Source organism: Amphiura filiformis, chromosome 15, assembly GCF_039555335.1.
Source record: "Amphiura filiformis chromosome 15, Afil_fr2py, whole genome shotgun sequence".
NCBI classification, from domain to species: Eukaryota; Metazoa; Echinodermata; class Ophiuroidea; order Amphilepidida; family Amphiuridae; genus Amphiura; species Amphiura filiformis.
In genome coordinates this window covers 10,854,233-10,870,632 of record NC_092642.1, presented here as the reverse complement: position 1 = coordinate 10,870,632, position 16,400 = coordinate 10,854,233, and the positions used below count along the sequence as shown (strand labels likewise).

The window sequence follows — 16,400 nt, the reverse complement described above, 5'->3', positions numbered from 1 at the left end:
AAGTACATTTTCTAACTTGGTACATGTAGTACATACTTGCAAATCATCCCCATTCAACATGTTATACAGGGGTGCATTTGTGTGTGTGTAATTGGATGTGGGTGAACCTATGAAAATGAAGCTGTGGCACCTTTTTATTGAATGTCCCTGATTTCATAGTTTCAAACATATTCCCGTTTTACACCTTTTAAAAGAATGGATGTACATGTTGGTGATTGACTGGATGTGCGGTTGTGACATTCATGTTTTGGAGAATGGCATTCAATGAATGCCATGCATCGTGTAAGTCGGAAAGTTTAAAACGCATTCTTAAACATATGAGAAAGTTCCTGCAATCTTATTGGTTCTAAACTGTGTGATATAACACAGGTCCACTCGTGCGCATCAACACGATACGCTTATGTGCTGTTTGAACCAATCTGAGGTGCATAGCAACAACAGGACTGATTGATTCCAAGCCCTATGTAATTCCTTGTAAAATGTAGGATTTAATTTGATTAAAATTTGGTTTACTTTGAATTGAAGTGTTTAAGATATGTTTTTAGCTGCTGTTGTGCATCTTTTGTTTCATATAACACAGGTGACATCATTATTTTTGGCATAAAACATTACTTCAAATAATGAAGCCAGTGGCTAAAAACAATACCTTTATTCTCTTAATTTTTTACGAACATTGTAACAACAGAAAAAAAGATTATATTGTATTAAAAAATTCATGACTTTCTGTGACCTATTGGAAATCCCTGACTTTCAAGGCCTCGAAAAAACAAACCCCAAATTCCCTGACTTTCCAAGTTTTCCATGACCCATACAAACCCTATTAAATCATATTTCTGGAATTTTTCACCATACAAGAGAAAGTTAGCCAAACAAAAGAAACTCTCCAGCAAACATGGTCAAATGTTAACTTATTGAATTTATTTATGTTATGTCAAACAGTCAATTATATATACATTTACATAAGATAAGACAGTGCTTGTTGTTCAGTTTACAGCTTATTATATACATATTATGAACAATTTTTTTTAACATTTAACAAAACATACTAGTACTACTATTTTCACAGTGTAAAAAATTGCCCAAGCCACTGAATAACTGAAATAATTGTTTAAGTCACACAGAGACTTAAGCAGAAAAACAACTGTTTTTGGAAGCTCACCATCATGATCATGTGGTGGCAATTGTTTCAAGGAGTGAATTATGCTAACAATTTCAAAACAGCCAAAAAATAACTTTAGCAATTTGGTTATGAGGGCGACGTTTTATATATAAATATATATACATGGAATAGAATAGGAATTCCTTAATTCACTGACGTAGTGCATGTTAGTGTCCATTGGTTAGTGGTTCATGCAAGCCTAGCCGCATACACCTATTCCGAATTATGATATTCCATAGGCTTTGTGTTGTGATCATTTTGATCAGTGGTTCATAACAAAGAAAGTGTGAGCCAGTTGACTTAGCAATGGTCACATTTTAAAGTGCATTGCGACAGCGAATAGTTAGTAATTGAGGGCATGATCACTTGTTATGCCCAAGGCAGGGCCAAGAGCTTTTAAAGCAATGATCATACCCTCAATTAAAGAATGCCATTCATACATACCCAAATATTCAATAAATATTGTTCATCAAAATGATTACAAAAAGTAATATGTAAATATTTTTAAAGGTTGATGAGTCTCAACCAGCGTTCGAAATTTTGGTTGTCCGGTTGCCCGGGACAACTAAAAAAGTCGCCGGACAACCAAAAATACTGATTCGGTTGTCCTCCGACAACCATAAATCTAGCCAAAAGTCACATTTGTAAGCCTACGGACAACCAAAAACTTAGACGGACAACCAGAAATTGTAATCTGGTTGTCCGTGGGACAACCATTTATTTTTCCTAAATTCGAACACTGGTCTCAACAATCATGTGTGCCATTTTTATAAACACATCAAAAAAGAAAGTCCTCACTACTTTAAAGGAGTATTTTGTGATCCTGCCATCCTCTTATTACGACATTTTTCAGCAGATATCCATGAAAAAAGCTTATTCCCAAAATTTCAGTTGATTCCAATTTTGCATTTGTGAGTTATGCATGATTATGTGTATTACACTGCTCCATAGGCTATTGTGTTGAATATACCAGAATGTAATTCAAATTTGACAATATCTTTACTAAACAAATTCATCTGCAAGAAATGTTTTTGTCCAGCCAGAGGTTTCCAGTGGTATAAAAATCTCAACTATTTTTGAGAAAAGTTGGGGACAATGGATGTGATCATAACTTTGAGCACAAAATAATTTAAAACAGTAAAATAAAATGGATGTGTGGAGATTTTGTTACCTGCAACATGATACCACATTTGTGTAAACAAAATAGCAATGATCAACAAATTAACAGTTTAATGAAATTTGGTACAATTTGAAAAGTTGAAACGTCTTTTACTCTGTAAAAGGATACGTTTGAATGGATGACAACCATATCGAGGGTCAGAACCAGAAAGCGGTAACTCAAGAAGACCAGCTCTTACAAAATGAGTATAAAGTTGGCTCCTTGCTTTGGCATTCAAAAGTCAATATTTCCACCACATCTTTTATTTTCTATTGAATTTTGTCATGATTAATGGACTGTATCTTCTATAGTGACCTGTCAACTGTATGCTCATTTTGTGGGAACAAGTGATAGTGAGTTGAGGCTTCTTGCTCTCTGATGACACATCTGACCGCTGCTCACTTCAGATGAGTGGAACATGTTAGGCTATGGAATCTGTTTGAGTTTGCAACTTTTCAAATTGTATTCATCAATTTCTTGAAAATATTGATTCATTTATACACAAGTGTGAATATCGTACTGCTGGTAACAAAATTCTTCACAAAGCTATATCAATCGTATTGTTTAATTATTTGTGCTACAACCACTCAAAATAGTGTGGACTTTCTTTTGGGGATGTGTTTATTATGAAAGAGGTGAAGGTAGAAATAATAAATTAATATTGAATGTCTTAAAATACAGGGCATCACAAATCATTATACAAAGCACATAGGACATCAAAAATCATTATACAAAGCGCATAATTCCAGCATCACTGCATTCTTGAAAAAAGTAAGTTACTGAGCACCTCATTCCAGAATATCAGCATTTTTTTTAATTGGCGGCTGGATCAGCTGTAGTAACTACAAATTTTTAACATTTGAGGACTTGTTCTCGAGTTGTTGAATCTTCTGTGAAAGTACTCGGATTTATTATTGCATTAGTATATCTAGTAAAATATTACTATTGACAAATTGTTTCATCCATCCATACACTCATACATAATGTGGCATTGCTTACCTGTGTGTTCATATCATATTTTGTGGTGAAAAATTATTACAAATGTGTGATTTCCAATCATTTGTAGAACCAAGATTTCTTTGTGCTGTGGACCCACCATACAGCTATGTATACAATTTAAGAATAGAGTCACTTGCACTGTAGGTTTTTAAACTCTACAGCAGAGCCCTGGAGTTTATTCCAATTATTGGAACTGCTGGGTGGGTGTAAAATCTTAAAAAAGTTCCAATGAAAAGTTATTAATATAAAAGAGTTGATAGTGAAGTTTATGCAGCCCACTTTGACTTCTGTCTCTTGATGCTATCACCCAGTGTTAAAGCTAAGCAAAAACCAATTATCTGAAAAGTAAAAAGGATACAAAAATACATTGAAAACTAAGCAGAAATTGGGATTTAAAACAATTGTTTCCTTAAATTGACATACGAGTAGTACCAACAACAAGTTCTTGTATTCTTTAATAAGACCACAAAATTGGACACAACACTAAACAATAATTCTTAAACACTTTTCCATTCCTGCAGTCTTATTGGTTCTTACCTGTGTGATATGACACGATATCACACACTTTAGTGTGTGCGGGTCGACGCGATACTTGTGTACGCGTTATTTTAACCAATCTGAGGTGCATAGCAACAATGGGACTGATCCATTCTCAGCCTTAGGTTATTCCTTGTAATATGTAGGATTTAATTTGATTAAAATTTGGTGTATTTATGATTAATAATACTTAAGGGATCTAAAATGAGCATTTATTGCGTTTGACAGTATTTTTGTGGGACATGAGAGCACCTCAGGCGTGTCGAATTGCATTCTGAATCTGAAGCATGTCTTTCTGATATCAAATAATTTTCATTTTTGAAAATCACAATATAATACAAATTTTATGACAAATTATAAAAATTTGATATTTTTCAAATTTTTGATATATAACAGTCCTCAAGTAAATTATAGAAATCTAATGACATATTCTTAAAGTGTATGTAGCAGGGAGGAAAAGCCGACGGTCAATTGAAAATTTTGACCTTTCATATTGTAGATATGGATTTTGTTCACAAAAAGACCCAATTTTTTTTGGTGTTTTGGGAAAAAAAATCCATATCTTCAATATGAAAGGTCAAAATTTTCAATTGATCGTCGGCTTTTCATCCCACCTACATACACTTAAAGTATAAATCATCAGATATATAAAGTTTACTTCAAGTACTGTTAAATATCAAAATATCAATTTTAATGATTTGCCATAAAATGTGTATTAAATTGCAATTTCAAAAATCAAAATTATTTGATATCAGAATGACATTCTTCGATTCAGAATGCACATATGTCTGATGTGCTCTAATGTCCCACAATAAATACTGTCCAAACGCTCATACCCCAGCCCTTAATTCAATTGAAGAAATACTGAATGAACTGACCTCAACAACCAATATGCCTCCTCCTACACCAGCGAGTACATACAGGTTGAATCTAGCTATCAGCCAAGATTGGAATTCTGTGACACAACCAACAGTATAGATGCGTTCTTCTCGTTCAGCAGCCTGAAAAAGTCAAAACACTCATTTTTGACTTAGTTTCAAGAACATTGCAAATAAGACTTCCTCTAAAACCTGAGCGGTAGTTGGTGGTGTTTATTCTTGATCACTGGCAATCAGTTGACATTTTGTGGTTAGATGTTAGAATTCTGTTTTTTTAAATACATTTGCGTAAATTTGCATTGAGCATACACCAATCATACATTATGCAATGCACAACTAGCACCTGACTGCGTGCACTGCACCCCATTGTATTTCAATACACAATGTTATTAGTCTCATTTTTATGCCAATTATAAGTCAAGCAAAGTATTATAACTTTTTGTCCATGATTTGGACTCAATTTACTTAACAAATACCCAAAATAAGTTGACTAAATTGTTCTTGAAAATCTGTGTTTTTGATCCTTAAAGCAAGTTAAACACAGGGTTAAACAATAAACATGCTTGCTCGCAAAAGAATCAAAAAGAAATCACCCATTTTTACTTGGTTTTTGTGTGTTTTTATTGTCACCTGTGTACAGAGTATTTCTCGAATCCCCCATAATGCTTTGTCATATTACTTTACTTTTAATATAGAATGTTTATATTTTTGTATTACTTACATCAAAGTTTTCATCTCTAACATTATAACCACATTGTGTGTTTATAACTGGAGAAGGATCCTGTAAAGATACCAATGGAAAGACTTCTTTTTAGAATGGTATAATGATATACAGACAACCACAGAGGAGAGAGAAAACAGAGAGCGTACCACCAGTCAAAGTCCCTGTGTATTGTATACGGCGAGTTCTCGCATATTCATGAGGGCCGATTGTTCGATCGTGCCATGTCAAACAATCACGCCAGCGCTGCGTGCCTTCGCATATACGCGATAGAGCGTTGCATGCTTTAATCGCGATAGACCATGAAAATACGCGGTAATTGCGTAGCAGTCTCGCCTGTCGCATTTCATGGAACAATCGGCCCTCATTATCTGATGATGCGGAGACTTTGACTGGTGGTACGGACTCTGTTTTCTCTCTCCTCTGTGCAGACAACTCAACAAGCAGATGAGATGGAGACATTTTAACGATACTTAATGAATTGAACTGTTGATTAATTTACAGATGAATAAAAATTCCCTTTAAAAGGCAAATGCTGGCTAGAAGCTATAACAAAGATGTGGGTTGTAACATGATGCATATTCGTGAAGATTTTTATGATTTAAGATGCCAATGCAAGGCAATGCAGACTTCTTTTTGGAATGGCCAACTGACATACAGGCAAGCCAATGTAATTGGAGACATTTAACAAAACTTAATTGCTGATTACTAGTAATTTACAAATGAATACAAAAATTCCCTTTAAAAAGCGAAATTCCCTTTAAAAAGCGATGGTCGACTAGAGGTTATTATATACATAGATGTGGGTTATAACATGATGCATATTCTTGAAGGATTTTATGAACTTGGTAGTAAGTTTTATATGTGCCTTGTTTGAATACATGACAAAAGGTATATATTTTATACCCAAATGTGACTAGTTTATTTTGATAGGCTTTATATGTTAATAATGAATTTAGCTCATTTACAAATGAACAAGATCATCATCAGTCTCTGAGCCACGTCCAGTTGCTCTGAATGGGCAAATACCCAGTCGTGGAGAAACTTGACCAAGTAGGTACAGTGGAAGGCATCCAAGAACAACTGATTTGGCAAACAGTCTAATCTTTCTGTCCTAATTTCACTGCACCCTGAAAGCAGTGGAAGTGGTGTCCCTAAAATAGCCATATACCATGCATGGTAGTGATGGTACAACACATTGCTTAACTTCCTGCTCCAGTATACAGTAAGCCAAATAATTAAGGTACCAGTTATGTTCACCTCTGATATTCTAAACAAAGACAGATATGTCATAATTGGAACCAGCAGCCAATAGCTGAGTGCATCTTTTAGCTCAAAATTAAGACCTTGTTTGTTGAAATTGTGCAAGAAATAAAGACATGACGATCCAAAGACCCAACGAAGATGTCAATTTCAAAGTTGCAGTTTGCTGCATTGCATGCCCTATTGATTTGCACATAAAAAACAAGAGAACTAGCGACCATGCTTTAATTGAGCATGTTAAAACTAGCGTTGTGTTTTCATTGATTAGAACACAGAAGTGCAACTTTTGATTTTGTTTCTTCATTAGGTTTTAGATCACCGTTTCTGTCATTCTCAACAAATTTCAACAAGGTCTTAAATCAGAGCTAAAGAGTACAGGTATTGGCTGCTTGTTTTAATTTTGACATATTTGTCTTTATTTAGGATATACAGGGGTGAACGCAATTGGTACCTTAATTGTTTGGCTTACTGTACTAACCCTACATGTAGTTCCAGCCAGAAAGACAAACAAACAAATAGAGAAAAGCAGACAGACAGACAGAATGCTTACTTACCGATTGATTGAATTTACAACAAGAAAATGGGACACCACAGGCTTCTGGATTGGCACGGTTTCTATCTCCTACAGTCTCTTGTTCACAGTTGAAATAAATGTTTTCCTCCCAATCATTGTAGCTATTTACTCCACAACATTGGACCTTGATGAACAAAAAATAGTGTTGGTAAATATTCAGATATTGTTTGTTAAGCCCTCATAGCCCTGTGAGCATTTGATTGCTCAGTGCCAGAAGTGGGTATTCTGTGCACTTATCCACTTCTGGCACTGAGCAGTTGACATGTAGGATATCAGTGCCCGATTGCCAGACTACTATCAGTTTAGTAGAATAAATCCATAACGATAGGTCGTAGACTCATATAGTAGGTAGCACAAACTATACATTTTTTAATCCTAATTTGATATATCTGTCATAAATATCAGAGCATTTTTAATTTTTTAACCCGTGTGATCTTTTGTAACCACTAGTGGTCACTGGGGTCAATCCAAAATGGCTTCATGTCTAATTAAAATCAACTGCATTGGACCTTGTAGGCCTACCTCGTGTGTGGAAACTTTCATGCTTCTAACAGAAAGTGCACAATGCTTCATGTTAGCAGCTATACTACAGTACAAATTTGCCTTATGAGGTGGTACTACACCCCTTGATAAATTGTGACTATTTTTGCATTTTTCTCAAAAAAATAACACTGGTAACAAAAGGTATGTATATTATAGGGGCAAGGAATCCAGTTACTGTACAACACTGGAATTTCAGTGACTCAAGACAAGCGGTACATTATTTATGATAAGAAAAGAGGTACCGCTATAATAGAATGTACCTCATTTATTAACATATAATGAACCACTTGTCTTGTGAAGTACTAGTAATTGGATTCCTTGCCCCTATAATATATATAACTTTTGTTACCAGTGTGTAGTTATTTTTTGAGAAAAATGCAAAATTGGTCACAAAATTTATCAGGGGTGTAGTACCACCTTAATTTATTGTATGGTCGAAAGAGCCATACTTTAGTTTTAAATTGCAACTTTTGTTCGCACGTTTGACGCGTTGTCTAGGCACTGTGTAGATTGACAGTTGCAGGGTATATAATATGCATTCAGAAAAGGAGAAATTTAACGAAAAAGAAAATGAACAACTTTGATTAGCCTTACCTCGGATTGAATAGTATCAACTAAATCTTGAAAATCTGGGTTTTCACGGTATCCAGGAATAGCGTGATTGAAAATTTGTTTACCCACTTCTGCCTCAATCTGATTGGACGAATGAAAAGGAGAGATGGAAGTGAAATAAGTACATTATTTTAGACGACATGTAACGTAAAGAAGACCCCCTAGTCAAAGATATAAACCAGACGGGTGATAACATTTGAAGCCATATACATTACTTTGAAGCGTTATTGTTATTTTTTTTTTTTTTTTTAAATGTCTTTTTGTAGCAGTATATTTCAAAAAAAATTGTATGGATAATCACTGTATTATTCTTGTATTTTGTTTCCAATTTCTACATTAACGTGAGTTGCGGTGACTGAGCTAGCGGTGTCTGTGCTCAAATTATGGAGAAAAATAAAGCCCACACTCCCGGGGAAAGAGTGCCAGATTTTCCTAGGAGGGGGATATAGCAAAAACGTTATTGCCTATTATTTGTCATAACTCAATATAACTGCAATATTATGGAAATTGGTAGTGGCATAGAGGCACGGGGCATGTGCCCCCAATCGATTTAAGAATTAAAAAAATCCCATAGGAAAATTGCTGAAAACGGGTTGTGCCACAATCAGGCCTCCCCCTCGTGGTTGGTGTGCCCCCTCCCTAGGATGACTCACGCTACGCCACTGGAAATTGGATGTGACCAGTGGCTTCTTTGATCCATTTCCTATAAGATCAATGTATAACCCTGCAGAACTAAACTATCATTTAAGCAAAATTACCAAAACGTAAAGGCTCCGACTCCCCTTAACATGATTAAGAATAAGAGTAGGGAAGTTTCAAATACTCACGTAATCTGAGTAGTAATATATTGCGACTCCACCACCTATCTCCAGTAAAATAACCAATCCTAGAGCGACTTTGTACTGCAAAGAGATCAACACAATTCAGTTGTCAAGTTGAAAAACTTTAAGAGTATTCATGAACAACCCAGCAACCTGCAACTACTGTACAAACTATACCAAACGTTGAAAAACGTTTTTATTTGGGGTTTTGGTTCGCCCCCCGACGAAAAATTTACCCCATCTCTAAACCAGTTTTTATGAACCTTGCAACCCAAAGTTATACCAAAAGCCTGAAGTGCACGCACAGTTAGAGAATTTGTCCAAATAAAACCCCAGTTGAAACCATTTGGTGCACATTTTAAACTTTATATAGTTCAGTCTTGGTGCCATAATATCAGCTAGGCACACCCGATCATTTTTTTTAATGGTTCCCTTTTCATGCATGGTGTAATATATACAGATCTTTCAATAATATCAGCTAGGCATACCCGGTCATTTTTTTTTACATGGTTCCCTTTTCCTGGTGTATGATAAAGATCTTCATGCACTGCTTGCTAAGCAGGGAGTCGGGCCCGTAGCCAGGATTTTTTTTGGGGAGGTGCTGATTTTGAAAAAGGGCTTTTTCAAAAAAAAATTGGACTGGGACGGATTTTGGACATTTTTTGACCAAAAAGGCATAAAAACCTCTATTTTTTCGCTCGCTGTACTCGCAAATGGGACTTTTGGGTTAAAAAAGGGGGACTTTTGGGCCTTCGGCATTTGGTGTATGTTGCACCCCCCCTGGCTACGGGCCTGCAGGGAGTGATAAAGGTGCCATGCATTTTTTTTTCTAAGAAAAAACGCGGAAGTAGAAAATGATTCTTGAACTTCAAGGAACCTTAAATGGTTCTACAAAGAACAGAAATGCTAGAAAGAATCACTTTAGACCTGAAAACTGTTCTGGGAATCAAAGAACCATTTGGGGGCTCTTTCAGTTTTCAAGAACCATTTTCTGTTGAGGGTTCTACATACAGTGAGAATGATCCGGTAGGAGGACGTATTTTAGTTTTAAAGCTATAGGTCTAATTCCATGATCTTATTATATGAAATTATTTGATTTTTTAAAACCTGATTTTTTTAAGGTAATAAATGTTTACACGTATCCCTACACCTAAGTGGAATCATGAAAATTAGTTGTGCTTGTAGGTCATCAGATCAATTTTGACATAAAGTCATTATTATGTCCAACATCTGCCATAGAACTCCATGTTAAACGACCAAAATAGCCAGTGGGGTTCTTTCACTTGTCCTTGTTATTTAAGTTTAAAATGGTTAGAAAGCCTACCCGACAGTTATTACTAATACTATTTCAGCATTTTGGATAAAGAATAAATATTAGTATGACTGATATGTACGACTGCACTGCACATTTCTAGGCCGGGTTGACATGGTTAATCGATTATATTTCCTGTTATTTCTATTTGAAAAAAAGCTTAAATGGTTCTTCAAAGACTAAAAAGATTCTTTTTAGTTACAGAAGGGTCCTGATAGAAGATAAAATGGTTCTTGTTTATCTTTATAAATTGGCTCGGTTTTTTTTGGTTTTTTGTAAGATGCTCATTTTAGAGATACAGATTCCAGTATGGGCAGTGGAAATTGATCTATAATTATATAGGGGTAAGGCCCCGGGGGGGGGGGGGGCACTCACATGTTAAGGTGGTACGGGTAATATTTTTATACTGATTACCAACCTTGATCTATACTGCGTAGGCCTATAGGCCTATCCTGCCCCGTTACTAGGCTGATACCGACGTCGTCGTTCTAAAATTCGCACGATCCTTAATACATGGTGATGCAGGTCGTGGAAAACTAACATTGATGTCGAAATTGCTATAGAGCATTATTAACGTCGCCATGTATAGGCCTTCTTGCGATTAATATTCAATCACATAATTCGCACGATCCTTAATACATGGTGATGCAGGTCGTGGAAAACTAACATTGATGTCGAAATTGCTATAGAGCATTATTAACGTCGCCATGTATAGGCCTTCTTGCGATTAATATTCAATCACATAACACATTCGCACCAGCTGCAGCAGCGCAGCAACGCCATAAAAATATAATCACTTGGATTTCAAACAACACTATCTGTCGGGACACAGTTTGTTGACCCTATATGACCTGGGGCCGGGGCCCGACAACAATTCATATACTCAATATAAGGGGGCTGGCATTTTCTTCGGAATATAGGGGGCCAAATATACTGGTGGTCATATATTTTTGGAACGAAAAATAGTGGTGGTCATAAAATGTTTGATGTCCAAATTAAGGTATAGGGAGTCACAAGATGACCGCAGTGTGTGTTTATTTTATTCAAAAAGACTGATTTCAATACAATTATAGCCTGTTTAAGGGGCAAGGTGTGGTGGAGGGGGGAGGTCATAAAATTTTGTTAATTTTGTTAAATTTCATAATTTTATTGACGCCGACTTTTTGGAAAATTGGGAACCCTACCCCCTTCCGAAGAAAATGCCGGCCCCCTAATGAGGTCACTTTTTAAATTATTGAACTTTGCTATTAGCACTGAGCTAGTTTTGGGTCAAAGTTCATATTAATATGCCTACTCACTATGGTAAGTAGAATTGTGTTTTCTCTTAGAGCCCCAAGACATCCAGCAGTTCCTATCAAGAATATGATGGCACCTAATACAACTAGCCACCATGATGGGTCCACTATGGGCGATTCAATCAAAGCATTAAAACTCTCCTGTCCATCCAAGGCTCCCTGAAAGTAAAAGGAACAAAACAGAGACATGAATAAACAAATAGGATTTGAGAATTAGTCTATAGCTCACTTTCTCTTGAACCTGATTGGTATAAAGTTATGTGTGATTATTTATTTCCCCCAAGCCTTGTTTATGAAATTCAGTTGGCAAACTTAAATTATAACCATTGGCATAATCAGAAAAGTGGAGACAGCTAGCCTGTCACCTCAAAACTATTAGTAGGCCTAAACCCAACAAATAATTTCGAAAGCGACTAATGCGGAGATGGGTCATAAGATGATTTGAACTGACCAATAATGAAGATTTTACCATTTGTCTTAAAAGGGCATTTCGTGATCCGCAGCCTCATCCCCCACTTTTCTCAAAAAAAAGTTGAGATTTTTATACCACTGGATACCTCTGGCTACATAATGTTTATGTACCAAATATTTCTTGCAGATTAATTCGCTTTAATACAAATAATCTGCATAACTCACAAAAGCAAAATCAGAATCAACTGAAATTTTGGGAATAAGCTTTTTTCGTGGATATCTATATACTGAAAAATGTCATAAAAAGAGGATGATAGGATCACGAAATCCTCCTTTAATATAAAAACCTACAAGCGTAATAACAAATAAACCTAGATTTTTGTATAGCCTTTTGTACCCATGAGCTTACAAAGAATCGCACATGATCAAATCTTTTCAATACACAAACTTGAAACAAAAGCATTAAATTTACCGTATGAACATACTATCTACACTATTATAATACTGCTATCATAGGGTCTAGTCTTTGGTATTCCGTGCAGGCACATTTATAGTATAGTTCTACTTGCAGATCCCATGGAGTGAAAGTTCATAGTATAAAAATAACATTGACGTAAACCTACCCTATCGTACCACGCCCATATGCCAATACCAACTAATATCAGCCCTATAATCTGTAGAAAGAAAATATATATAAAACAAAACATTTGTAAAATATAAATGTGCATACAAAACATTAACATTGACTCGGAATATATATACCCAGCAAACACAACCCGACATTTTAATGTTATTAAAACGTTTTTACCTAAACCAAAAGCCAAAATATAACTTATTTAAAACGTTTTAAAAACGTTTTTGTGTTTGCTGGGTATGTATTAAAATTCGAATGGTCCTTCAATTTATTGCAATTTACCAATACCATGAATACCAGTGCAAACAATAACATATTTCAATATACAGTAATTCATATATCATTCATTCAAGTTAAATTAATGTTAAATTTAAGCATAACATTAAAATTAAAATTTAATTTTAAACATAATTTGCAGCCTTAAACTGACAAAGAAAAAATGGTAATATGGTGAGTTAGGCAAAGTTGATTACATTAATTAATTGTTTATTTTGTTCAGTTCAGATCTGTTTTTATTTGTACTGAATAATTTTTTTATTTTGCCCGTGATGTCAATGTCTGAATATATATGCTATATGTACCTTCCTGGTCAATGCGCTATATTACATACTCTCTTAAATATTAAAGCGTGATAAACTTCATTTGAAGTCAGAAGGGTGAAAAACACTCTAAACAGATTGAAAATCACTCTTAGAATGAAAATCAGTCATAAAAAAAGTGAAATCACTCTTAAAAGAGTGAAAATCACTCTTATTAAGGTGAAAATCACTCTTTCAAGGTATATTACCTTGAAAGAGTGATTTTCACTTTCTTTCAAGGTATATTATAGCTTATTATATAGCCTATATCTTGAAAGAGTGGTTTTCACCTTAAATAAGGGCACTCTATGGGCATGGTGGAGATTAGGCCTACTCTTTTTCGAGTCAAAAATAAAATTATTATGTATAACAAATCATGCATTATAAACCGTTATATAAACATGTCATCATGCGTATCATTCAGTACAGCTATACATTATTTGTTTTCTTCTGCATGTCCACCTGTTGTTTTCTCACCATTTTGCAAAGCATTCCGTTCATAGTGACATATAACATACCATTAATATATATTGACATGCATTACACGCACAACTATTTAAATGGATACAAAATTATATATGAGATAACTTACCCATGATATTAGATTGATGGCAAACAGCAAGTACTTGATAACTAAACTCACTTCAGATGGCCCATCATCCTTGTCACCCAAACAGCCCATCACTGTTGGCAGTGAAACTTCTCTTGTCTCGTCAAATTAACCTGTGTTTTCCTTTAGGCCTACTTACTTTCCCTAGTAACGTTTTGTTTCACATAAGTCCGTAACACATGAACCACATAGGAATTCGCGTTGGTAACAACACAGATTTCCCCAAACAGTGTAATGGTCCTACCTACACCTATTTCCGTGTTGAATTTTGGCAGATAGTTGGTATGACCTCAACCTTTGCAATTACTATTTTCTACGGTTGACAACTTTCCTTTGTGGCACATTTTTGTCAATTGTTGATTTTTTTCGTCTGAGATAAATTTCACTAATGAGAGTGCAGTGATTGTATTGTCTTTTAACAATCATTATTAATCCAATAGGTCGACCTATCAGCTGTTACACTGTTCAGTGCACTTTGTGTACAACGCATGTTACACGTTTGACTTGAATAATTATTACCTTAAACTTATTTTTTGCATATTAAATAACAATATAATAATAACACTTGAAAAGAAAAATGTTAGTTTTCGCTTCGTTGATTGTGACGCAGCAACGCGGAGGTGGTCATTAATAATAGGCCTTTATACAGAACAACAGCGAACACCGCCAAAAACCTGCCAAACAACATGTGTTTATAAATAATTTAGCAGGATAAAAAACAATCGCCGCGCAAGATGAGCAAACGCCTTTTGACTAATGAACTTAAACCGCACCGTCTATCAATCACACCTCGCAAGCGACTTGGACTAGCGATTGGACTATGAATACATATCAGGTAGGTCGGCATATTTTGTTGTTCTGATACCCCCCCTATAAGTGACTATCATGCTAAAATATATATCACGAAAAATATTGCCCCCCCCCCTTTATGAGTGGGATATTATGCTAAAAATATATGAAAAATGTAAACTTGTTTCCATTTTACGAGGCGAGTCAAAAATCGGCAGAATTATACCCGGGAATTTTGGGCGTCAATCCTGTAGGGGTGAACAGGGGGTCGTGTTCCCCACCTTTCGGCAAAATTACCCAATTTTGTTACTTTCAGCCACTTTTTGCATTTATAGGCAAGCATATTTTTTATTCAAAAAGTGAAGAAAATTGTCTGCTCGGCTCTTGTTTTGTACCTGTTTGACTATTTCGCCATTTAGGCATTTCAAATATCAGAAACTTCTTCAAACGAGAGTTAACGAGAGTTCACAATTTTGGTTGCAATTTCCTCACCATCAAGAAACTGATTAAGTTCTAGACCAGATAAACACCAGTATGCTTAGACTTAATTATTTGACCATTGTATTGATTCAGTTTTGCCTGTGTGCAGAGAGAGGTTATATTTCTATAAGCCATTTATTGCAGCTCTCCAAATTATCACAACGAACATGACTGATTATCTCTAGATCTTTGTCGGAATATATTAAAGCAGTATCATCAGCATACTGCAACATAATAAAAGTGGACGTGTCATTAAAACATAGCATAGGAATAAAAGAGGACCTAAAATACTGCCTTGGGGAACTCCGCATGTTATATGGTAAGAGGATCAGACTCAACCCCATCAATTTGAACAATTTGTTTACGATCAAAAAGATAAGATTCAAACCAGGCTGTGGACTTAACACCCATGCATGGCAGACAATTTATTACACAAGATTTTATGGTCAACACTGTCAAATGCCTTCTGGATATCTAATAAAACCATCACAGTACACTGTAAAAATGGTGTCTTGGCAAAAGTTTTTATGCAAGACACTTCGGGTTTCTAAGGCGTGTCTTTTGTCATCAATTGGGAGACATGTCTGGCTGGAAGACGTGTCTTTGTGTCTTATATATATATAGATTATGTTTTTATTGGTTCTATTTTCTTTGATTTCTATTGTTCAAGACACGTCTATTGCCAAGACATCATACATATGACGTCAAGACACCATTTTTACAGTGATTTATAGAAGTAGCAGTTTTCTTCTTGAAGGTGAATGAGGCAAGTGTCAGTTGAGTAAGATCCTCCTCTAAAGTCATATTGGAATTCATAAAGGACTTTATTTTCAATCAGGAATTTGTTCAATTGCGAATTTGTTCGAAGCGAATAACCGAAGTTGGACGGTTTTGATCACATTATAATGCCTCCCGGGATCCTTAATTTTTTTCTGCAACCATAACGGGACGCAAAATTTTTATAACCCATAGGAAGTTAGGAACACATAGGAAAGGGTTAGGGTAAGTGTTAGGGTTAGGGTAAG

General features: G+C 35.4%; 1 protein-coding gene across 1 annotated transcript; it reads right to left on the bottom strand.

The window, feature by feature from the left end:
- Positions 1 to 948: 948 nt before the first annotated feature.
- Positions 949 to 14,504, bottom strand: LOC140171239 (tetraspanin-5-like). The gene is made up of 9 exons (XM_072194462.1): positions 14,089 to 14,504; positions 12,908 to 12,958; positions 11,877 to 12,032; positions 9,273 to 9,347; positions 8,428 to 8,526; positions 7,271 to 7,414; positions 5,454 to 5,513; positions 4,733 to 4,855; positions 949 to 3,655 (listed from the first exon to the last, which is right to left on the bottom strand). The coding sequence occupies exons 1-9, from the start codon at positions 14,176 to 14,178 to the stop codon at positions 3,584 to 3,586; spliced, it is 870 nt and encodes a 289-aa protein (XP_072050563.1). The 5' UTR covers positions 14,179 to 14,504; the 3' UTR covers positions 949 to 3,583.
- Positions 14,505 to 16,400: the final 1,896 nt, after the last annotated feature.